Source organism: Trachurus japonicus, chromosome 22, assembly GCF_045865225.1.
Source record: "Trachurus japonicus isolate A0001 chromosome 22, Traja_1.0".
NCBI classification, from domain to species: domain Eukaryota; kingdom Metazoa; phylum Chordata; class Actinopteri; order Carangiformes; family Carangidae; genus Trachurus; species Trachurus japonicus.
Genome location: NC_140928.1, coordinates 10,918,252 through 10,943,220, shown reverse-complemented (window position 1 = coordinate 10,943,220; position 24,969 = coordinate 10,918,252). Strand labels below are relative to the sequence as shown.

The window sequence follows — 24,969 nt, the reverse complement described above, 5'->3', positions numbered from 1 at the left end:
TTTTTTGACCAAAAATTAAAATTTCTTCAAATTTATCCAATACTCGGATATATCATCTGGGGGTCGGAGGGGAGTCCAACGCAGAAGGTTTGGTTGAAATCGTGCCTAGGTGGTTTTGGAGAAAATGAACCAAACACCAAACAGGCCATTTAAAAGACCGACGTCATGACTAAGACTAAGCTGTTAGGTGTTTTTTTTTTCTGAACAAAAATTTATGTTCTCCAAACTCGGATTAATCATATGTTGTGGGTCGAGGGGAGTCCAACGCAGAAGTTTTGGTGAAAATCGGGCCGGTGGTTTTGGAGAAAATGACCAAAAACCAAATAGTCCATTTTAAATAAGACGACGGCGGGGGCGGGGTTAAGTTTTGTCTTTTTGGACCAAAAATTAAAATTTCTACAGAAACTCGGATATATAATCTGGGGGTCGAGGGGTCAGTCCAAAGCAGAAGGTTTGGTTGAAATCGGGCGGTGGTTTTGTTTTTGAGAAAATGACCCAAAAACAAACAGGCCATTTAAAAAAGACGACAGGGGGGGGGGGTTACGTTTTTGTTTTTTGACCAAAAATTTTTAAATTTCTCCAAACTCGGTGTTTATCATCTGGGGATACGAGGGGTGTCCAACGCAGAAGGTTTGGTTGAAATCGGGCCGGTGGTTTTGGTGAGAAAATTGACCAAAAACCAAACAGGGCCATTTTAAAAAGACGACAGGGGGGGGTGTTACGTTTTGTTTTTTCTGACCAAAAATTAAAATTTCTCCAAACTCGGATATATCATCTGGGGGTCCGAGGGGAGTCCAACGCAGAAGGTTTGGTTGAAATCGGGCCGGTGGTTTTGGAGAAAATGACCAAAAACCAAACAGGCCATTTTAAAAAGACGACAGGGGGGGGGGTTACGTTTTGTTTTTTTGACCAAAAATTAAAATTTCTCCAAACTCGGTTATATCATCTGGGGATCCGAGGGGAGTCCAACGCAGAAGGTTTGGTTGAAATCGGGCCGGTGGTTTTGGAGAAAATGACCAAAAACCAAACAGGCCATTTTAAAAAGACGACAGGGGGGGGTGTTAGGTTTTTCTTTTTTCTGACCAAAAATTAAAATTTCTCCAAACTCGGATATATCATCTGGGGGTCCGAGGGGAGTCCAACGCAGAAGGTTTGGTTGAAATCGGGCCGGTGGTTTTGGAGAAAATGACCAAAAACCAAACAGGCCATTTTAAAAAGACGACAGGGGGGGGTGTTACGTTTTTTTTTTTTGACCAAAAATTAAAATTTCTTCAAATTTCTCCAAACTCGGATATATCATCTGGGGTTCCGAGGGGAGTCCAACGCAGAAGGTTTGGTTGAAATCGGGCCGGTGGTTTTGGAGAAAATGACCAAAAACCAAACAGGCCATTTTAAAAAGACGACAGGGGGGGGTGTTAGGTTTTTCTTTTTTCTGACCAAAAATTAAAATTTCTCCAAACTCGGATATATCATCTGGGGGTCCGAGGGGAGTCCAACGCAGAAGGTTTGGTTGAAATCGGGCCGGTGGTTTTGGAGAACATGACCAAAAACCAAACAGGCCATTTTAAAAAGACGACAGGGGGGGGTGTTACGTTTTGTTTTTTTGACCAAAAATTAAAATTTCTTCAAATTTCTCCAAACTCGGATATATCATCTGGGGGTCCGAGGGAGTCCAACGCAGAAGGTTTGGTTGAAATCGGGCCGGTGGTTTTGGAGAAAATGACCAAAAACCAAACAGGCCATTTTAAAAAGACGACAGGGGGGGGTGTTAGGTTTTTTTTTTTCTGACCAAAAATTAAAATTTCTCCAAACTCGGATATATCATCTGGGGGTCCGAGGGGAGTCCAACGCAGAAGTTTTGGTTGAAATCGGGCCGGTGGTTTTGGAGAAAATGACCAAAAACCAAACAGGCCATTTTAAAAAGACGACAAGGGGGGGGGTTACGTTTTGTTTTTTTGACCAAAAATTAAAATTTCTCCAAACTCGGTTATATCATCTGGGGATCCGAGGGGAGTCCAACGCAGAAGGTTTGGTTGAAATCGGGCCGGTGGTTTTGGAGAAAATGACCAAAAACCAAACAGGCCATTTTAAAAAGACGACAGGGGGGGGTGTTAGGTTTTTTTTTTTTGACCAAAAATCTAAATTTCTCCAAACTCGGATATATCATCTGGGGGTCCGAGGGAGTCCAACGCAGAAGGTTTGGTTGAAATCGGGCCGGTGGTTTTGGAGAAAATGACCAAAAACCAAACAGGCCATTTTAAAAAGATGACAGGGGGGGGTGTTAGGTTTTTTTTTTTTGACCAAAAATTAAAATTTCTCCAAACTCGGATATATCATCTGGGGGTCCGAGGGGAGTCCAACGCAGAAGGTTTGGTTGAAATCGGGCCGGTGGTTTTGGAGAAAATGACCAAAAACCAAACAGGCCATTTTAAAAGACGACAGGGGGGGGTGTTAGGTTTTTCTTTTTTCTGACCAAAAATTAAAATTTCTCCAAACTCGGATATATCATCTGGGGGTCCGAGGGGAGTCCAACGCAGAAGGTTTGGTTGAAATCGGGCCGGTGGTTTTGGAGAAAATGACCAAAAACCAAACAGGCCATTTTAAAAAGACGACAGGGGGGGGTGTTACGTTTTTTTTTTTTGACCAAAAATTAAAATTTCTTCAAATTTCTCCAAACTCGGATATATCATCTGGGGGTTCGAGGGGAGTCCAACGCAGAAGGTTTGGTTGAAATCGGGCCGGTGGTTTTGGAGAAAATGACCAAAAACCAAACAGGCCATTTTAAAAAGACGACAGGGGGGGGTGTTACGTTTTGTTTTTTCTGACCAAAAATTAAAATTTCTCCAAACTCGGATATATCATCTGGGGGTCCGAGGGGAGTCCAACGCAGAAGGTTTGGTTGAAATCGGGCCGGTGGTTTTGGAGAAAATGACCAAAAACCAAACAGGCCATTTTAAAAAGACGACAGGGGGGGGGGTTACGTTTTGTTTTTTTGACCAAAAATTAAAATTTCTCCAAACTCGGTTATATCATCTGGGGTTCCGAGGGGAGTCCAACGCAGAAGGTTTGGTTGAAATCGGGCCGGTGGTTTTGGAGAAAATGACCAAAAACCAAACAGGCCATTTTAAAAAGACGACAGGGGGGGGGTTAGGTTTTTTTTTTTTGACCAAAAATTAAAATTTCTCCAAACTCGGATATATCATCTGGGGGTCCGAGGGAGTCCAACGCAGAAGGTTTGGTTGAAATCGGGCCGGTGGTTTTGGAGAAAATGACCAAAAACCAAACAGGCCATTTTAAAAAGACGACAGGGGGGGGTGTTAGGTTTTTCTTTTTTCTGACCAAAAATTAAAATTTCTCCAAACTCGGATATATCATCTGGGGGTCCGAGGGGAGTCCAACGCAGAAGGTTTGGTTGAAATCGGGCCGGTGGTTTTGGAGAAAATGACCAAAAACCAAACAGGCCATTTTAAAAAGACGACGGGGGGGGTGTTAGGTTTTTTTTTTTTGACCAAAAATTAAAATTTCTCCAAACTCGGATATATCATCTGGGGGTCCGAGGGGAGTCCAACGCAGAAGGTTTGGTTGAAATCGGGCCGGTGGTTTTGGAGAACATGACCAAAAACCAAACAGGCCATTTTAAAAAGACGACAGGGGGGGGGTGTTACGTTTTGTTTTTTTGACCAAAAATTAAAATTTCTCCAAACTCGGATATATCATCTGGGGGTCCGAGGGGAGTCCAACGCAGAAGGTTTGGTTGAAATCGGGCCGGTGGTTTTGGAGAAAATGACCAAAAACCAAACAGGCCATTTTAAAAAGACGACAGGGGGGGGTGTTACGTTTTTTTTTTTTGACCAAAAATTAAAATGTCTTCAAATTTCTCCAAACTCGGATATATCATCTGGGGGTCCGAGGGGAGTCCAACGCAGAAGGTTTGGTTGAAATCGGGCCGGTGGTTTTGGAGAAAATGACCAAAAACCAAACAGGCCATTTTAAAAAGACGACAGGGGGGGGTGTTACGTTTTGTTTTTTCTGACCAAAAATTAAAATTTCTCCAAACTCGGATATATCATCTGGGGGTCCGAGGGGAGTCCAACGCAGAAGGTTTGGTTGAAATCGGGCCGGTGGTTTTGGAGAAAATGACCAAAAACCAAACAGGCGATTTTAAAAAAGACGACAGGCGCACGGCTTACGGTTTTTTTTTTTTGACCAAAAATTTAAATTTCTTCCAATTTTCCAAACTCGGATATATCATCTGGGGGTCCGAGGGGAGTCCAACGCAGAAGGTTTGGTTGAAATCGCGCCGGTGGTTTTGGAGAAAATGACCAAAAACCAAACAGGCCATTTTAAAAAGACGACAGGGGGGGGTGTTATGTTTTTTTTTTTTGACCAAAAATTAAAATTTCTTCAAATTTCTCCAAACTCGGATTTATCATCTGGGGGTCCGAGGGGAGTCCAACGCAGAAGGTTTGGTTGAAATCGGGCCGGTGGTTTTGGAGAAAATGACCAAAAACCAAACAGGCCATTTTAAAAAGACGACAGGGGGGGGTGTTACGTTTTGTTTTTTCTGACCAAAAATTAAAATTTCTCCAAACTCGGATATATCATCTGGGGGTCCGAGGGGAGTCCAACGCAGAAGGTTTGGTTGAAATCGGGCCGGTGGTTTTGGAGAAAATGACCAAAAACCAAACAGGCCATTTTAAAAAAGACGACAGGCGCACGGCTTACGGTTTTTTTTTTTTTGACCAAAAATTTAAATTTCTTCCAATTTTCCAAACTCGGATATATCATCTGGGGGTCCGAGGGGAGTCCAACGCAGAAGGTTTGGTTGAAATCGCGCCGGTGGTTTTGGAGAAAATGACCAAAAACCAAACAGGCCATTTTAAAAAGACGACAGGGGGGGGTGTTACGTTTTTTTTTTTTTGACCAAAAATTAAAATTTCTTCAAATTTCTCCAAACTCGGATATATCATCTGGGGGTCCGAGGGGAGTCCAACGCAGAAGGTTTGGTTGAAATCGGGCCGGTGGTTTTGGAGAAAATGACCAAAAACCAAACAGGCCATTTTAAAAAGACGACAGGCGCGCGGCTTACGTTTTTTTTTTTTGACCAAAAATTAAAATTTCTTCAAATTTCTCCAAACTCGGATTTATCATCTGGGGGTCCGAGGGGAGTCCAACGCAGAAGGTTTGGTTGAAATCGGGCCGGTGGTTTTGGAGAAAATGACCAAAAACCAAACAGGCGATTTTAACGAGCGGCCAGGCTGCACCTGCACTGTTCTATTTATAGACTTTGATAACGAGCTGGCCCCAACAGCTGGCCACTGCACACAGAGCAGAGCAGAGCAGAGATATTTGTGCTCTGAGCAGCTTCCGAAAACAGCCCAGAAAAAGAGAACCGTATCTCTTATCAGAATGTGGCCATGACTACTGGGGCAAGGAGACCTTCCTGAGCACATTGATGTGCATTAAATGTTTGTAGGGCAAAAACTTTTCTCAGGGTCGCAAGGTAGAAAGGGGGGCATTTCTGTTTTTCTAATAAAATCAGCTCCTACTTTTATATTGAAGTGGATGAGCCACTGGAGCGGGTCTAGCTGCACAATTAGGCTCATAGAGACAATTCTGTAAGTCTGTCTGCTGTTTTGAACACATCAAATGAGACACGACAAGTGTGGCTACAAACCAGTGAGGAAATCATGTGTCTAGAGTTTAATTTGTGGCCGTGCTGGCAATTTATCCAGAAAAATCCTGAATGTTTTTTCGATCCCTCTCACTCTAGCGATGATGTCACTCACTCTAAGCCCTGCTCGTTAGACGCAACACACACCCATTATAAAGCTGGATTTTGTCAAAAAACTTAATGATTTTAAAGCGGCCAAATATCAGAAACTGTTGAAGATATCAATAAGCTGAGTCATAGAGGAATACTTAAAAAGTTTGTCTACAGCTCAGAATTTGAATGAAGTCTCTAGCTGAAAGTATGTGGACACTTTAAAGGCTGAAAGAAGTAAGAAGATTTGAAGAGTTTCAAGACTGTTTCAATGCATTCTCTATGGGGAAAAAAAATCAGAAATAGTTGAATATTGCAAAAAGTATGAATAGTTGAAAAGAGAAAAGACATAGCACACCTGTCCCGAAAAGGCTGAACATTTTGATATTTGAATTGTTGAAATAGCACAAAGTATGAAGGACTAGTTACATGACGAAGAAAGGCAGAAAATGGCACGAACCGAATAACAATAGTGTGAATGCTTCCAGCATTCACACTAACTAGAAACAGCATTTCCTAACGGAACATGCGTGTGAATGCTGAAACCCAATGCTGAACCATGCTGAATTAGCAGAATAAATTGGAAGAAGGTTTGGTTGAAATCGGGCCGGTGGTTTTGGAGAAAATGACCAAAAACCAAACAGGCCATTTTAAAAAGACGACAGGGGGGGGTGTTACGTTTTGTTTTTTTGACCAAAAATTAAAATTTCTCCAAACTCGGATATATCATCTGGGGGTCCGAGGGGAGTCCAACGCAGAAGGTTTGGTTGAAATCGGGCCGGTGGTTTTGGAGAAAATGACCAAAAACCAAACAGGCGATTTTAAAAAAGACGACAGGCGCACGGCTTACGTTTTTTTTTTTTTTGACCAAAAATTTAAATTTCTTCCAATTTTCCAAACTCGGATATATCATCTGGGGGTCCGAGGGGAGTCCAACGCAGAAGGTTTGGTTGAAATCGCGCCGGTGGTTTTGGAGAAAATGACCAAAAACCAAACAGGCCATTTTAAAAAGACGACAGGGGGGGGTGTTATGTTTTTTTTTTTTGACCAAAAATTAAAATTTCTTCAAATTTCTCCAAACTCGGATATATCATCTGGGGTTCCGAGGGGAGTCCAACGCAGAAGGTTTGGTTGAAATCGGGCCGGTGGTTTTGGAGAAAATGACCAAAAACCAAACAGGCCATTTTAAAAAGACGACAGGGGGGGGTGTTACGTTTTTTTTTTTTGACCAAAAATTAAAATGTCTTCAAATTTCTCCAAACTCGGATATATCATCTGGGGTTCCGAGGGGAGTCCAACGCAGAAGGTTTGGTTGAAATCGCGCCGGTGGTTTTGGAGAAAATGACCAAAAACCAAACAGGCCATTTTAAAAAGACGACAGGGGGGGGTGTTACGTTTTGTTTTTTCTGACCAAAAATTAAAATTTCTCCAAACTCGGATATATCATCTGGGGGTCCGAGGGGAGTCCAACGCAGAAGGTTTGGTTGAAATCGGGCCGGTGGTTTTGGAGAAAATGACCAAAAACCAAACAGGCCATTTTAAAAAGACGACAGGCGCGCGGCTTACGTTTTTTTTTTTTGACCAAAAATTAAAATTTCTTCAAATTTCTCCAAACTCGGATTTATCATCTGGGGGTCCGAGGGGAGTCCAACGCAGAAGGTTTGGTTGAAATCGGGCCGGTGGTTTTGGAGAAAATGACCAAAAACCAAACAGGCGATTTTAACGAGCGGCCAGGCTGCACCTGCACTGTTCTATTTATAGACTTTGATAACGAGCTGGCCCCAACAGCTGGCCACTGCACACAGAGCAGAGCAGAGCAGAGATATTTGTGCTCTGAGCAGCTTCCGAAAACAGCCCAGAAAAAGAGAACCGTATCTCTTATCAGAATGTGGCCATGACTACTGGGGCAAGGAGACCTTCCTGAGCACATTGATGTGCATTAAATGTTTGTAGGGCAAAAACTTTTCTCAGGGTCGCAAGGTAGAAAAGGGGGGCATTTCTGTTTTTCTAATAAAATCAGCTCCTACTTTTATATTGAAGTGGATGAGCCACTGGAGCGGGTCTAGCTGCACAATTAGGCTCATAGAGACAATTCTGTAAGTCTGTCTGCTGTTTTGAACACATCAAATGAGACACGACAAGTGTGGCTACAAACCAGTGAGGAAATCATGTGTCTAGAGTTTAATTTGTGGCCGTGCTGGCAATTTATCCAGAAAAAATCCTGAATGTTTTTTCGATCCCTCTCACTCTAGCGATGATGTCACTCACTCTAAGCCCTGCTCGTTAGACGCAACACACACCCATTATAAAGCTGGATTTTGTCAAAAAACTTAATGATTTTAAAGCGGCCAAATATCAGAAACTGTTGAAGATATCAATAAGCTGAGTCATAGAGGAATACTTAAAAAGTTTGTCTACAGCTCAGAATTTGAATGAAGTCTCTAGCTGAAAGTATGTGGACACTTTAAAGGCTGAAAGAAGTAAGAAGATTTGAAGAGTTTCAAGACTGTTTCAATGCATTCTCTATGGGGGAAAAAAAATCAGAAATAGTTGAATATTGCAAAAAGTATGAATAGTTGAAAAGAGAAAAGACATAGCACACCTGTCCCGAAAAGGCTGAACATTTTGATATTTGAATTGTTGAAATAGCACAAAGTATGAAGGACTAGTTACATGACGAAGAAAGGCAGAAAATGGCACGAACCGAATAACAATAGTGTGAATGCTTCCAGCATTCACACTAACTAGAAACAGCATTTCCTAACGGAACATGCGTGTGAATGCTGAAACCCAATGCTGAACCATGCTGAATTAGCAGAATAAATTGACAAAGACATGCGGAATGGCATACAAGAAACATGTCCATGGAAGGAATTGAACCCACAACTTCATGAGTGGTAACCTAACACACTAACCATACGGCCACAGAGAACCTGAGTTACAATGAGCTTTATACTATGAGGAATCAAAGACTGTCCAATGACAGCTGAATAATTGGAATCAAAAGTCAAGCAATGATGTGAAATGACTGAGGCAGGAATCAAACCCATGACCTTATGATCATTAAGCCTTTACTCTGCCACTCGGCTACAGAGAGCACACTGCTTTCAAGACTGTTGTCATTCATTGTAATGCGATGATGATGTGCTGCAAACTGGTATGAGTAATCAAGGAGATAACAAACACCTGTAACCAATTGAAGGCGGGGGAGGAGAGCAGAATTCAACATAACATAACAAGAGTTCTTCCCTTGGATTCGAACCAGTGACCTTGGGGTTGACAAGCGGCCACCCTACCCCCTACACTACAGTGGAGTTGTAGAGAGGAGAGGTTGAGACTTTGATGAATGTGAGATTTTTCAATGATGCTTAAAAAAAAAGTAAGGAAAGTGCAGAAATTAGCCACACCAAGCAAGAAGAGGACTTTTTTGTGACCTGTGACTATTTTTTGGTGAATTAAAATGAATTAAAAAGCACTTAACAGCAAATTACAAAGTTGAGCTCCTTCTCCTGCTGCTGTGAAAAAAATGCATTGGGCTGAATGAGAGCAGAGAGCTCCCTGGCTGCATTTTAAAAATATTTTAAATTATTATCTAAGAACGGAAGAATGAAGAATGGAATGGAATTGTTTGTTTGTGTATGTGTGCATGTGTGACTGTGTGTGAGTGTCTGTGTGTGTCTGTCTGTGTGAGTGTGATGCCTGTGTTTGTGCGTGGACATCCTCTGTCAGTCTGGTTTATCATGTGTGTGTGTGGGGCTGTGTTTAAAAACATCTTAACGAGCAGCCAGGCTGCACCTGCACCTGTTCTATTAATAGACTTTGATAACGAGCTGGCCGCTACAGCTGGACCAACTGCACACAGAGCAGAGCAGAGCAGAGAGATTTGAGCTCTGTGCAGCTTCCCAAAACAGCCCATAAAAAGAGAACCGTACCTCTTATCAGAATGTGGCCATGAGGCCAGGGTCGCAAGGTAGAAAAGGGGGGCATTTCTGCTTTTCTAAAAAAATCAGCTCCTACTTTTATATTGAAGTGGATGAGCCACTGGAGCGGGTCTAGCTGGACAATTAGGCTCATAGAGACAATTCTGTAAGTCTGTCTGCTGTTTTGAGCACATTAAATGAGACACGACAAGTGTGGCTACAAACCGGTGAGGAAATCATGTGTCTAGAGTTTAATTTGTGGCCGTGCTGGCAATTTATCCAGAAAAAATCCTGAATGTTTTTTCGATCCCTCTCACTCTAACGATGATGTCACTCACTCTGACCCAACCCCATACACACTCATTGAAAAGTGTGAAATTTGTCAGAAATCCTCATGTGCTTTTAAAGGATTTATCTCAAAAACGGTACAAGCTATGAAAAAGTTGTACATACAGGATGAATACATTAGAAGTTTGTCTACAGCTCAGAATTTGAATGAAGTCTCTAGCTGAAAGTATGTGGATGCTTTAAAGGCTGAAAGAAGTAAGAAGATTTGAAGAGTTTCAAGACTGTTCCAATGCATTCTCTATGGGGAAAAAAAAATCAGAAATAGTTGAATATTGCAAAAAGTATGAATAGTTGAAAAGAGAAAAGACATAGCACACCTGTCCCGAAAAGGCTGAACATTTTGATATTTGAATTGTTGAAATAGCACAAAGTATGAAGGACTAGTTACATGACGAAGAAAGGCAGAAAATGGCCGAACCGAATAACAATAGTGTGAATGCTTCCAGCATTCACACTAATAATACTAAACAGTTTAATGGAATTTTTCTTTTTCATGAGATTGAAGGCTTTTATGAAATGACAAATGAGGAAATTCGTTATGAAACATGTAAAACCTAGGAGTTGATTTTTTGAAATTTTACCCAGGATGAGAATATTATTGAGGAGAAAGTCATCTTCCAAATTATCTGTGCCAAGTCCATACATGACATCTTCACGAGAGAAGAGATGGATCGATGTATGAAGCCAGTTGTGACTATCAGTCCACAAACTAAGCATCAGAGAACTTGCAAAAGAAAAACAAATGGTCAGAAGTTTCAATATCCTCACAAAAAACACATGGATTAGTTTCATAACCAAATCTCAGTCATATGAATTCACCGGATGGATAGACACCATTTAAGGTTTTAAGTGAACTTCTTTGGCTTCTTCTTCTTTGACGTATCCATGCTACATGGCATGCCCATGATAATGTGTGCAAAACACAGTTTACATTAAAAACTAATTTTAATGTTAACATTTGGGATTCCACCACATTTCATTATACCTTTTAACCAATTGGATAAGAAGTTATTTATTAAGTCCTTATTTTGGTTCTCCCTCTAATGTTTGTTTGCAGGTTTTTATAAGCATTACAGGTTTTTTGTATCAGAAAAAATACACTACACACATATATCAAAACATTCTATCAAGTAAACACAATTAAATTCAAATTTTGTATCCGGTAACTCAAGATAACTAATAAAACATTATTTGTAACCTAGTTTAAAAAACAAACTTTATACCAGTGCAAAAAGTGCCTGTTGTTTCAATTAAGGAATTCATGTAATATCAAAGTTTTAATATATTGTTACTATAACAACATAAAGTTTAGACACCTAGTCTGAATCAAATTCAAACAAGGGAAAATAAAAGAGTTCAACAACATATTAAAGACAGACACCACTTTCTAAAAAAAGCATATTTATTAGTTCACACAATGGAACAGTGCCTCGACATGACAACAGTAAATCAAAGCATAATGTGTCCAACTTATTGCAGAACAGATGGGTGAAATGTCTTTTGCCTGAACAAAAGGAAAAAATACAACTTAAGTTTTATCATGCAGTATGTTTGTGCAAACCCTCTCTGTTCACAGCTCAGACTTTCCTGTCCAATCACACATACACACGCACACATACACATACAAGGCAGCAGCTCCTTGTTGAAGGAATGGAGGGTGTATGGGCACAAGTTTACAGCCCGCTGAGCCAGGAGACTGCAGGCAGAACTGTGAGCTAAGGAAGTCAGTCAGAGAGACATGTGGTCTTTATTTCACCAGTCCGATCTTCTTGGCTTCTGTTTCGTATATCAACAGCCTCCACATCTTTACTATGAATACTTCTGCCTCTTCATCGAGAACCTAAACACAAACAGGCTGGTTAGACAAACAGCTCAATAAATCCATGCAATGAATCTTTTTTGGTTACATGAGAGTCACAGGGATTACTAAGGACAAGCTGCAAAATCACTGTTGCAGTTAATCTGTTCACCCATTAATGCTGCTTCACCTCACACGAGAGAGTCTAGAGTTATTCTTTTAGCTCTGTGACAGTGTCCTTAGGGACAGCTCTACTTTGAGCTAAATGCTGCCACGGGCATGACAACATGTCCACAATGACGACACTTAGGGATGTTGAGCAGGTAAATACGTTGACCTTGTTCACCACCTTACCAAATTTAGCCTGTTAGCATTCTAGTTGGCTAATTTAAGCACTTAACCTAAAGGGCAGCTCTGCCTGATGGGAATGAAATTACCTTGCAGCCATTTGGTCATTTAACATTTGACCCGATGATGCTGTTAAAGGACTAGTGAAGAGATGAACAGAATGATAGTAATTCATCCTGGGGGGACCATGAATGTCTTATTTTATGCCAAATTATGCAGCAGTTGTTAAGACATTTCTCTCAAAAACACAAACGCAAACCTCATAGTCAGTACATTTACATGACACTTGAAAAAAAACACATTTTTGCCTTAATCCGACTATAACTGGACAACTTAAGTGCATGTAAACGCGTTAGTCCGACTAATATCGGAGTTCTCCAACTCCAATTAAGACACCCAGATAATGCAATGGAAATCAATTTTCTTCAGCATGTATACGCCTTAATCGGACTGAAGCTGGACAATGCATGTGCGCATGCTCCACAACAGTAGAGGCGGCACAAAGTGGAGCAGAGAAGCCGCCCGAACCCGGCCAAGTAAAGGAAAAAAACGTCATCACCTTCGATTCAGTGCATTTCACACAGTGCGACCAGCGAGAGGTTGTGTTGAAGCTGGAAGCCTGTGGACCGTCATTTGTATCCTATTCTCAGCCCGAACCCGGCCCAGACCGGCGGGTCTGGTTGGGGACTGTAGTTGACATTAAGCTTATTAAGTTTTTTACTAGGCGACAGAAAAGTCAACGCATATCGCCGCCTGAGGAAAACACTGTCAATTATTCAATTTTCTCTGTTGCATGTAAACTGGGACAAAAACAGAAGTCCGATTAGACGCCAAATTCGAAATTTTGAGCTTGATTAAGCTGTGCATGTAAACTTACTTAGTGGTGCTAGTGGAAAAGTCAACAGATCACCTGAACCATTAAGGGCGTATTCACACCAGGCCCGTTTGGTCCGCTTAAAACAGACTTTTCCTCTGGTGCGGACTTTTTGGGGAGGTGTGAATACAAACCAGCGGACTCTGGTGCGGATCAAACAAGTGGACCGAGACCACCTCTGCAGCTGGGACTCGGTCCACTTGTTTGATCCGCACCAGAGTCCCAAACGAACCCTGGTGCGGTTCGCGTACAGTGTGAATGCAAACCGAACCTTTCCCGAACCAAATGCAAAATCCAAGCGCCTTTTTGGATTCAACAGGCTTCCGTTGTTGTCAGAAAATGTGGAAATTATCAACAATGAGCCGTGGGTCAACATGGAGCACAGATAGACACGCTGCCTCCTTGATATCTGGTCAGTGGAAAACATTTATCAGATGCTGGAGAGGACGCACCCGTCGCCGTTAAGGATCTTTTTTTTTTTTTTTTTTTTAACTTCTTCATCCTGAGAGAATGATTATGTTTTTTTGTTTGTTTTTTGCTGTGCCGTCCTTTTTTTCTTTTTTTTTTTAGCGCACCAGACTAGGTGTCAACATCTACACATGTAAACGGGTACAAATCATAAGCCGTTTACACGTCTTTTTCCCCCTCCTCCTCGTTCATTTCTCACCAATATATAGGCTATAGTATTTTTAGGGGTGATAATGTTGCCTGAAAGCTTCAGATAATAATGGACTGCGTGTCAGTCCCCCCTCACTTTATCTCCACGTAGCCTACCCGTCTCTCTCCAGCTGTCCTTTCAAAATAAAGGCCGGGGGAAAAAAACAAAACACCGACTCCTCCAGCCTGTACTGCGAAGGAGGCTCAACATCGCCAGGCTTTGTGTTCATGTTCCAGCTTAACAAAACCTCAAGCCCCGGCCCGAGTTAACACGGTAGGTTACGAAGCTGGTTATCGACTTGCTCCTGACGCGAGGAGCGTAGGTATTCCCTCATCTGAACATCTGCAGGCGGAGACGCTTGGAGAGAAAGTAAACAGCAGCGGATCAGCTGATCTCTCCGTACAAACGCAGACAGGCGGCCGCCTCAAAATTTATAATGCAGAAAAAACCCTGGTCTGAGTACGCTGATAATTTTTATCCAATGACTGAGCGACTGTGGGACACACGTGCTTTTGTTTACAAAGTTGATCCGCTTGTGAAAAAATGCAATGTGAATACAAACCGTACCAAGTAAAAAAAAATTTAGTCCGCACCAAAGCAAGTGAACTATCGGACTTTCCTGGTGTGAATACGCCCTAAGATTCACTGACAGGGAACCATGTATGTTGGCAAAGCATTTCATAGCAGTTCCTTCAAGAAATCCTGAGACTGCCACACAGGCAGAGCAAAGCTGTCTCCACTAGAGCCATTCTGTTTGTGTTTTAACTTCACCAGAGCAAAAATGCAGAAAATTAGTTAAAGACACATTGTCTTATAGTTGACAAATCGTCACGTCAGGTTCAATAAACCAATAGGCCACCAACAAAAAGAGATCTTTAAAGAAACTTATGTTTGAGATCCAGAGCCAATTTCAACTTACCATAGCAACATCATCAAGAATACCCTGAGGAGTGCTGTGTGCCATGACCTGGGAAGAAAGATTTTAAAAATAGTTTATAGGGAGCAACATAGCCAACACACATTGCAACAACATAAAACAAAATTAAATAGGTCATTATATTTGAAGAATTCAAATTACTAATAACCAAAACTGAAAAACAATTATGCATTATGATATGAAGTTTGTCTAGTTTCACAGAATAGCCACAAACCTTTGAACAGACAAAATCAACAAGTGTGGGCTCCTCCTCGCCAATGTATTCAATAATCTTCTTATTTATCCAGGGTTTAATGCGTCGATCCATCAGAGTCTGCCACAGAACGATAGCCAATAAGACAAGTGAGTAAATCAATAAATACATACATGTAGCTCACTCTACTATATAATAGTTGAGTTAATAAAACAGCCTTAAATCCAAGCTTCTCACCGAGTCGACCATGGCCCAGTCCAGAGGGTAGGAGAACAGCTCGGGCCTGGCAGTGGGGATCTTCTCAATAAGGCTCTTTATGTGCTTGCGTTTCTCCTCTGTGTTGATGCTGCCTTTGGCCCCTGAAATTTCAGCACCGTCCAGCCCCAGACTCTTGTCGTCATCTCCGTAGTCCAGCGGAACCAGTTTTCTCTTGCGAGGCTGCTCATCGGCCTCCTCGTCATCAAACTTGTTAAAAACACTTTCCACGGTCGCCAGTTTCTTTCGCTTTCCTGCGTTGAGCTGGCTTGGACTGTTGGTGGCGCCTGGAACAGACACACAGTTTATGATTATGATACAAAGCAGTCACCCTGAAGACATAGATCCCCCAGTCTCTGCATCACGTGACTGCACCCACCTAGTTTTAGACTGAGACCAATCTTGGGTCGATGTTCCTCAGGAGGCTGGACCTCGGGAGTGTTCTCGCCAGGAATGATGATGCCGCAGGGAGACTCGTTGCCGGGCGTGTTTGGAGTCGCGTTCCCGCTGGCAGAGGACACGGAGGGAGCAGTAGTGATTGGTCGCATGACGGGTTTAAGTTGAGGCTTGGCCTCTTGTGAGTCCTCTCCATCATCGTAGTCATTGTCCTCCCCTTCCTCCACGTCGTCGTCTGAATGCGGCTGAGGGGCTCGAGGCGCCGGCTCCACGGGCCGACCGGACCCTCTCTTCTCTCGCTCCCGCTCTCGCTCCCGTTCTCGCTCCCGCTCCCTGTGAGCCTTCTCCTGGTTCACGTCCTCCTCGGGTTCAAGTTTCAGAGGGGGCTGTCTTCTGCGCTCTGCCTCCTCCTCCATCTACAGACAGGTATTACACATGAATAATGACAACGCTCTTGCATATTAAACAAAAGATTATTACATAAACACACAAATTAGCTCTTGAATATAAAAGAAAATATATTTTTTGCTTGAAGAAAAAGAAAGAAAAAAAAAAAACAGTCCCAGGTGGACTCACCCTCTGCAGCTCTGCATCAGGGTCTGGGTGACCCTCAGCAAGAAGTCTCTGTCTGATTTCCTCCAGCTCCTCCTTTTCTCTCTTCCGGTCTCGCTCATCCAACTCTGTCTCCTTTTCTCGGTCACGAAGTCGCTTTTGCAAGGCGCTGCCCCTGGTGATGCCAATTACAAAACATCATGTCACCTCAAAAGCAAAAAAAAAGTGTGGGGCATCCTCCTCAATGTGCAGAAAAAGGGTTACCTGTAATATTTAGGGTCGTCTCTGTCGTCATCATAATCCTCAAGGAATTCTTTCAGCCTCTTTGCTTCTTTCATCTGATTTCAAAACAGTGAAGAGTTAATAAATAATGTAAATAAATCCGACATATGGTATGTGACGTTAGAAACTGCCTGAAATTCACATCTACCATTTCGCGACGTCTCTCGTCCTCCCTCTCTGTCTCTTTGCTGTAATCACGAGCTTTTTTCCTCTCACGGATCTCCCAGTTTTTCAGACGCTTTAAGAAAACAGAACAATAAATCAACCTAGTCAGACATTTACTGCATTAATTTGACAGTCATGAATTTAAATAGTAAGACGTAATTATGCATACTTCTTGGTAAGCTGCCTCCTTGTCTCGAAGCCTCCGTTCAAGTCTCCTCCGCTCGTAGACGTCCTCCTCATCGTCTTCGCGGTCTCGTTTTTTATCCTCCCTTGCCCTCTCTCTGCAAGAGACACATTGCTGCCGTTAGTCTCCTTTAAATGTTATATTAAAGTTAGAATGAGAATAGAAATGAGAGATATAAAAAGTCATGCTTATTTCATTTATCATCACTGTTCCTTTGGTCTCTGCCAGAGCAGAACGGCAGTTAGAACAGTGGTTTCATTTTGTCAAGGTTAAATGAGCCTCCACACTTGGCACATTTAATGCAATCCAATACAACAGCTCTGCTATATATATATTACCTTTATGAATTAGGTTTCAATGCAATCTTTTCACCTTGGAAACCAAATAAAAACAGCTTATTGGCTAAAGAAAGAACCTTAAGCTGAGTTTGTTTTATAAGACTATCATATTAGGACTGTGTCACAGGACGTTGATTGAACTCTGCAGATTAAAAGTGGATGTGCTGAATTGCCTACTGTTACGAACTGTCTACTACTTTTTGCCCATCCCCCTTTAATTCAGAAGAGAAGCTCCTACGTTTCATAAAAAAGGAAATTAGATGTTGTACTGGACTGCATCAGATGTGCCTAATAAAGTGCCACATCTTCATGCAATAAATCATGTAAAAAATACACTAGTTACCTGGGTCACTAATTTATTGGATATATATTATTTATGTCAACTTTCAAGCCTTCTGCTCTACAGTATATATAATACTTTTATTTTATATAATAAATAATAAGACGATTAATAAAGTGATTTCAGTCCAGTATGAAACCAACTTCCTGCACTGTTTCCTCTAAAAAGGCACAAACAGACTTTGGATAAAATATGTAAAAACACACAATCCTTTAAAAGTTCATCAAAATTAGACCAAGGTGTGGCTGTTCATTCAAAGTTAAGTGTTGGCCTACAGCTCCAGCTCTTAAAACAGACGAGTCAGTGTGGATTTAAAATGAGTCATCTGCATGAACTGAGCGTCATTTCATCACCGGCCTCACTGACCTCGATCTGCTGCGATCTTCGCTGACGTCTCGACTCCTCTCCCTCTCCCGCTCCCTCTCTCGCTCCTTCGTCCGCTCCCGTTCGCGATCTCTCTCGCGCTCGCGGTCACGATCTCGGTCTCTCTCCCGCTCCTTGTCCCTCTCTCTCTCCCTTTCCTTCTCTTTCTCTCGGTCGCGGCGCTCCCTCTCGCGCTCCCGCTCTTTGTCCCTCTCTCTCCTTTCCCTCTCGAGCTCCAGTCGTTCCTTCTCTTTCTTTCCTTTTTCCTCCTCCAGTTTCTGCAGGAGCCCAACAGGAAGAAAAAGGAGGAGAATGTGTTACTGGCTTCAAAACAGAAATTCAACCATCATCATAGTGGTAAATACAAAGATACAGACAGGTTGACATCACATGATACTGAAAAAGGGTTCAGACTCCCTGGGCCAGACATGCTCACATACTGCCATGACTCAAAGCCTTGGAGAGGCTGGCTTCTGCGAGTGAGGAAGTCCTCTTAGCCCTGATGTTTCCTCCAGGAAGAGTGGTCCACTGCCTGAGCAGGTTTAATGTGGATACTGCTCGATTCACGACACACTTACATAAAACCAAAAAATTGCATTTCAATCTTAAGAGACACCAAAAGAACTGGGGTAATATGTGCTGGTATGGAGGGGGGTTACAGCAGGAGTGGGAGTTAGAAAAAGACCATTAACAGCTCTTTTTAACCTTAAAACATTTAATTATAGTATTTTTCTAACATCTAAGTGTAGACAGACCATTTCCTGTCCCGAGTGCAACACTAATGATCGCCATTATCACATACTGTAATATTGAGTGCTTTTTCACACATATGTAACAGGTCAACTTGTCCTCTGCAGTTACTATCTCTGCGATTATGCTCTGATGTAATAAGAGGCCGTTCCAATAAAAATTCAGCTGTAGGCGAATAGATATTGGTCAAGAGCACATCCGCTCACTCTCCGAATCAATGTGCACTCGCGCAAGTGTAAAAAAAGATAGATCAGATCTGATGTAACGTTAAAATGCGCGTTTCTGACAAGATATACTACAGCACCACCATATGAGCAAGTGGTTGTGACAACCTTACACTGCAGAGAGGATTTGTCTCAACACATTAACTTCATGCTTTATGCTCTTGGCTTTACATGACTTCTTGAGCTCAAGGGGCTTCACACGCCACAAACACACTCTTGGAAACATGACACCCTTGAGATAAAAGTGTCAAATCACCTTTGAAGTATTAGGTCAACAGGTTCAGTGAGTACTAACTATACACTTCTACATAATGCCTTGGTTCGGTCTGATCTTTGGGTGCCAAGTGGATTAAAACGAGCCTTGGCTTAACATGGCAAACAGCCCAACTAAGTGAATTACATAATCAGCTCCCATGTGTTTTCTACATGGTCATTTGAGATGCAGGGGAACGGTGCCAGACTGCAATGCAAGTGCTCCCCTGCAGCGGTGTGGGAGTTTGGTATAAAACTGAGTGACAGAATCAGAGTTGAAATTATGTTGCTGGATAAATTTGTTTTACGCTCATATTGTGATTTTTTTTTCTTCTTGTAATTATCATATTTTCAATCCATCTGGGGACCATTTTTAGCATAGAAAAAAGTTTAATTGTGGGGAAAAAAGAGAGAAGATATGAGTGATAAGTGAATACTAATCCTTTCATTTGTGCAGCTTTGTCAGATTCTGGACTGGACACCTTGAGCACCTCCATCAGGACAAAAACTGTAAGCTCTGAGTACAGGAATATGGAGTGTCAATACATTTTTGCAAGCCTGTTTAAAAACACCTACACTGAACCTAATTACATATGAAATGTAAGATGTGTCTATATTCCCCCCCAGCTGGCAGAAACTATTTCTACAAAGCATTTTGGAGCTACAGGTGGGAAACTTACAGGTGATGAGCTACAGTTTCAGCACTTCCTACTGGCTACATGTGGGAGGAAAAGCAGGTCAAGTGTAAAGTCAAAAGCATGAGAAAAAACATCCAAATGATACCCAGGAAGCACTTGATCTAATCACAGTTCATTCACATGAATAACATCTTTAACAAATGCATGGTTGACACAGATCAGAAACTCAATTTTGCCACAAGGAAATTAGTGAAGCAGTCTTACCTGCAGGTTGTCTTCTAGTGTCTTTTTGGCCTCAGCAACCCAATAAATGGTGTAAAATAACAAAAGCAAAACCTCCTCAACAGCATCAGACCCACAGTTCAAACAGTTCTTTGAATGATATGAGAAATGTGAACTACTGCTGCTCATCGTGACAGCTTTATCATCTCCAAAAAATACTGTTAGAAATGTGGGTCTGATAGCTGTTAGGTGATGAGCAAAAACAAAAAGGAGAAGGATGAAAGAGATCTGTACTACCTGTTCAACATGAGCTCTTTCTAACTGTTAATTTGCTAAATTTGTAAACAAATGTTTTCATCCTGTCTGATCAGAGCTGGACAAATAACAAACTTCATTCTCGAGCTCGTATAATATTGTCTAGCGCTGTAATCTCTACTCATCTCAGAACTTACCTCTTGTTGTCCAATTCCATAGTGAAATAATGGCAGGTTTTGTCCCTGATACTGTGTTTAGGTAACCAGATCAGTGTAGCAAACACTTTCAGTGCTTTCAGGACCTGAAAATGTTGCTAACTGGTGTTTGTCCTGCTATGATCCACCTCTGTGGCTGTGTTTGAAATGTTCACAAGTCCAGCTCCATGCTTGACTAATTTAAGGCTGACCGTGTAGCTTCATCACCCTGCAGCTTTGTCCTTTTCATACAAACGTGCTAATTAATTCTCTTATTGTTTAACAATGGGGTGTGGGGTCGTGAAGGTATCAAGAAGTCACAGAAAAGAAGAAAGAGAAAGTAAAGAATTGAAATCAAAATTAAGAGAAAATTGAGGGGGAGGAATTAAAAAACACCACAACAAGGACTTACCTTATTAGTCTTCAGACCACAGAGTGCTGTGAAGGGGCGCTCCCTCCTTGTAATACTACAGGCTGCAGTTCAAACTACTGCAGTGGTTAGGCTCGTTCAGTCTGTGTGTGTTCTTCAAACACACCATTCATCATCTGAGGACCTGCAGGGGTTCACTGAGCTGCCCAGTCTTCGAAAAAACCTGACCCAGTGCAAATGCAACATGCTTGCAAGGAGCTTTTTCCACTCCACCAGCAGCACCGATTAAACTTTTCAGCACTTATGCTCTCCTAAATGAAGAATAACGTGACTGAATTGAGAGCCGGTTGCCCCTCTGCAGACCCTCCAGAAGGGAGCGCCCAAGATGAGTAAAGAAGAAAAGAAAGCTCATACTTACATCCTATCCTCGCAACTTTTTCCAAAGCTGAGATTCTGAGATTCATCTTGCTCTAGTCACCAAATGAACTCTACCATATTGGTGGGGTTTAATCAATAGATTAGCTTTAGATGGAATTTCACATTGTGTCCATGCACTCTGTGTGATGAATTTAGCTTGTGCAGAGCTAAAACTTTTAGTCTCAAATCAAGATGAAAAAGAAAAAATAATAGAAACAACTCCAGTGAAAATTGGAAATACTGACAGATAATAAAAGCCATGTGAGTGGTTTATGTAGTATTTAAATACTAAAAAGCCTTAAATAGATAATATGAAATAGTTTAAATCAACATCAACTATTTTCCATTTCTTCTATGTTGGAATATGAGTAACTAAACTTTCTGTTAACACACTTCCTCTGTAATATGGCTGACAGTGACAGGACAGAGGAATAACCTTCATGAGTTATATAAATAGAGGCTCCTTTTGATGTTGAAGAATTTCTACTAATTGATGAACAATCTGATACGTTACCTTGTGTGTGTCCCGGAATTTGCTGATCTCTCTGGATATCAGGTCTCTCTTGTCATCCTCCATCTCCATAGCATTGATATCCTCCTTGCGCAGAGGAGAGAGAGAGACAAGAAACAAACACACTAAGCCCCTCTACAGTTACGACAAGTACGCAACAAATCACAGCACAAGAAAAGAAAACATCGCTCCAGGCTTTGTTTACATTGACATCGTGCAAACGCTACCTCCTCTTTCTTCTCTTTCCGCTTCTTGTTGCGAGGCTGACTGTCAGGATCCTGCGAGGGAGCATTGAGCTCACTTGCATACTCTCGGATGAGTACGTCTATCGCCCCCTTCACAACCTGGTCCCGGCGCAGGGTTTCTTCATCAAGGACCTCCTCCTCGTCTTCCTCCCCGTTTTTTGACCCACCACCGGCTCCCTTTATGTTCAAGTCGGAAAAACGGCGGAAACAAACTTAAAAACACAACCGATAATATGTTTGATTATCCTTTATCTTGTATTTGACAGGTGGAACAGCATACCCCATTAGCACTCCTCTTCTTGGCCTTCCACTCATCGAGCTGGGCCTTGGTCTTGGCATCTACCTTGACCAACAGCTTCTTATCACCCAAGAGCAACTCATGCAGAAGTCTGAGGGCTCGCAGCGTAGATTCAGGCTCCTTGTACTCACAGAACCCAAAAGCTTCCAGGAGTTGACAAAATTTCCGCAGATATTAATAAAAAAACATCTTACGCACAATATTTGCAAAACAAAATACATGGCATTCAATTTGATATCCGTTGGTGGGTCTGTTACATAAAAAAGCAATAATCAATCAAATTACAGTTTCTGTCTACTGCTAAGTATGAAGTTTTAGAACGAATCTACTGAATAACATAACATAAATAGTATAAGATAGTTAGGGAATAGTTTATATGTGATGCGACCTGTTTTATTTTTACCTTGAAGTTTCCCCGAGGCACCTTGGACCCTCTTCCAGCTTAGAACAATACCGCATTTCTATATCAAAAGAAAACAGCAACGATAAGTGATTATTTTTTACATTAAGGTGGCTCATTGAACAAGTTATAATTTCTTGAGGATTCATTAGTAGCTGTCTGAGACAAGCCACAACCAGCTATGACTGAAACCATGTGATACAGGTCTTAATAAAATGCGGATATTAAAACCAGATAAACAGGATACACAGTGCTGTTAACCTTGATGTGATTTTTATTTATCCAGGCTGTTTTAAGTGCAACTTTAAATCTGAACTTCAACTCACTATTGCTGCCTGGCATTTTAATACTTGCAATACTTCTAACTTGAATATAATTTGAATATGTGCTGCATGAGAACGGGTTATGTGATCACAAGATATCTTCTTCAACTCACCGCTAGGAGCTGTCTGACCAACATGTCAGATGCCTTTTCAGAGATGTTTCCTACAAATACAGTGGTGGTGGGGCCGCTGCTGTCATCCATGTCCTTGACTCTGATGCTGGACTCCTTCTTCGGAGCCATAGCTTTCTGTGCTACAGCAACTGTGGTTGGGACGAGAACCTGTAATAGAAAAGTTAAACATAAATCAATTCAAGCAACAGATGAAATTTCACAAACACATGACAGTCAACCAATTAAAATGTGTAGAGCCAAGTCTGCTGTGAGTTGAGCTGCAGACTTGAACTCTTGACATGCATAAATTCATAGCAGATTATTCAAAACAATGTAGTCGTCCACTGGCATGCAGTAGGAAGGAACTGCTAATTATAACTCACTGTGGGTGTGGGGGTCACTACACCCATATGTACGGGGATCATGGGAGTACCTGCAGACAGAAATAATAAAAACAATACTGAAACCATGTAGTGAGACACACATAACCAGAGATGATATGATACTGCTGTTTGTGTGCAAGATAACAATCTGAATTATTTATCAAACAAACACTGTTAAATGGTTTCACACATGTATACGACCAGAGTGTCAAGCACTTTCACTGTCAGGGAACTAGTCTAAGTTGTTGATAAGCAGGAAAACAAACACTAAACAAGACTGTTCTTGGGACTTCAAAATGTAACACCCCTTCAGTGTTTGCCCATTAAAAAAAAAAACACACCAAGTCGAGATCAAGAGCCTGATTTATGAAAATACACAGCTGTTCTGTTGCAGATGATGTGACCAGAATGGGATGAAGTACCTGGCGGGACTGCCTGGGCAAATCCCGCGTACTGTGGAGGTGGGATCCTCGGGGGCAGCTGCGGGATGCCAATCTGCTGGCGATTGAGCGGAGGAGGGTAGGACATCCTCAAATCTACAGTAATCTATAGAAGTGAGAAGAGAGAGAAGAGAGAGAAGAGAGAAGACGTTTAACTGAACACCAAGGGAGCAGTGTTTCCAGGGTTTAGCTTGGACATATGAAACTCATCACAGTTTGATTGTTTTTTTAAACAGGGATAACATAATTAGCTGCTAACAATGCGAACTGAACACATGGGAAACCTGTTTGGTCGATATATAAATGCCTAGCTATCTTCTCCACGTTCAACGGTAACTAGCTCATTAGCTTGTGAGAGCTAACGCGCACTCTGTGGCCTTGCTAGTTCACATTAGCTGCAGCGGTCATGTACGGATTTTTACTCACCTGCAGTCAAGTGTGGAATTAAAAAACAGTGTGTGCTGGTATTATACGTTTTCCAAATAAAATCCCATTAAACACTGCGAACGGAAGGACGAAACGTAAATGATTTGCGTTATAATTATCACCGGTGCGGTACAAGAACCCCAATGGATACAAATAACTAGGACCTATTCTTTTCGAAATGAATCATGGGATAGCAAGGACTATTCGCGGGTAGTTTTGCCCTGAACTTTGCCTTTAAGGCAAGACCTCACTACTTCCTTCAGGGATTTTTACCCTTTCATGTGTGTTTTTTATTCCAAACAGTCTCTCCAAACAATATTTATGAATATCAATTTCCGTATGCAATATTAGATTTATCATAGTGGACAAACTAGAAACTAATTATAGCAATTGGAAGTTTACATTCAGTCTGGGAGAAGGTTTTGTCTGGCAGGCTGTACTCGGGGCATAAATGACTCTGCCTCTTTGCATTTCCCTATTTTAAACGCTTGGTGGCGCTAATTACCTTACATCCATGGTAGCGGTGCACTTGAAAGCATTACACTACTTTGCCATGTGTATTACACCACGCCATATTAAGCCGCTGCATCTCTGTTTTTAAACTATCTGTTTTTGTTTGTTTGTTTGTTTGTTTGTTTGTTTGTTTGTTTGTTTGTTTGTTTGTTTGTTTGTTTGTTTGTTTGTTTTTTGCAAGACCAAGACTTTACACACACAAAAAGAAAGAAAGAAGAAAAAAAAAACCCAGGACGACGACGGCACTGATTCAATGTTTATGTGTGTAAATATTATGGTG

General features: G+C 41.7%; 1 protein-coding gene across 2 annotated transcripts; it reads right to left on the bottom strand.

The window, feature by feature from the left end:
* Window positions 1-11,422: 11,422 nt before the first annotated feature.
* On the bottom strand, window positions 11,423-24,357 carry rbm25a (RNA binding motif protein 25a). 2 transcript variants are annotated; one of them, XM_085767838.1, is made up of 18 exons: window positions 24,177-24,357; window positions 23,733-23,856; window positions 23,311-23,360; window positions 22,928-23,095; window positions 22,495-22,552; window positions 22,074-22,234; window positions 21,776-21,970; window positions 21,552-21,632; window positions 17,719-17,993; window positions 16,660-16,771; window positions 16,474-16,563; window positions 16,308-16,381; window positions 16,068-16,218; window positions 15,475-15,907; window positions 15,078-15,382; window positions 14,862-14,960; window positions 14,630-14,677; window positions 11,423-11,872 (listed from the first exon to the last, which is right to left on the bottom strand). In XM_085767838.1, the coding sequence occupies exons 2-18, from the start codon at window positions 23,836-23,838 to the stop codon at window positions 11,780-11,782; spliced, it is 2,499 nt and encodes an 832-aa protein (XP_085623964.1). In that variant the 5' UTR covers window positions 23,839-23,856; window positions 24,177-24,357; the 3' UTR covers window positions 11,423-11,779. The 2 variants fall into 2 exon arrangements, with proteins under 2 accessions (XP_085623964.1, XP_085623963.1); XM_085767837.1 differs by having other exon boundaries at window positions 21,552-21,635; window positions 24,177-24,356.
* Window positions 24,358-24,969: the final 612 nt, after the last annotated feature.

What these genes read in the sequence shown, in the direction of transcription:
- rbm25a (XM_085767837.1), bottom strand. Translation starts at nt 23,838, where the DNA reads ATGTCCTACCCTCCTCCGCTCAATCGCCAGCAGATTGGCATCCCGCAG. An exon ending in GGAAAGAGAAGAAAGAGGAG is followed by an intron (nt 21,636 to 21,775) that starts GTAGCGTTTGCA and finishes CCTCTGCGCAAG; the next exon opens with GAGGATATCAATGCTATGGA. An exon ending in ACTGGGCCATGGTCGACTCG is followed by an intron (nt 14,961 to 15,077) that starts GTGAGAAGCTTG and finishes GTTCTGTGGCAG; the next exon opens with ACTCTGATGGATCGACGCAT.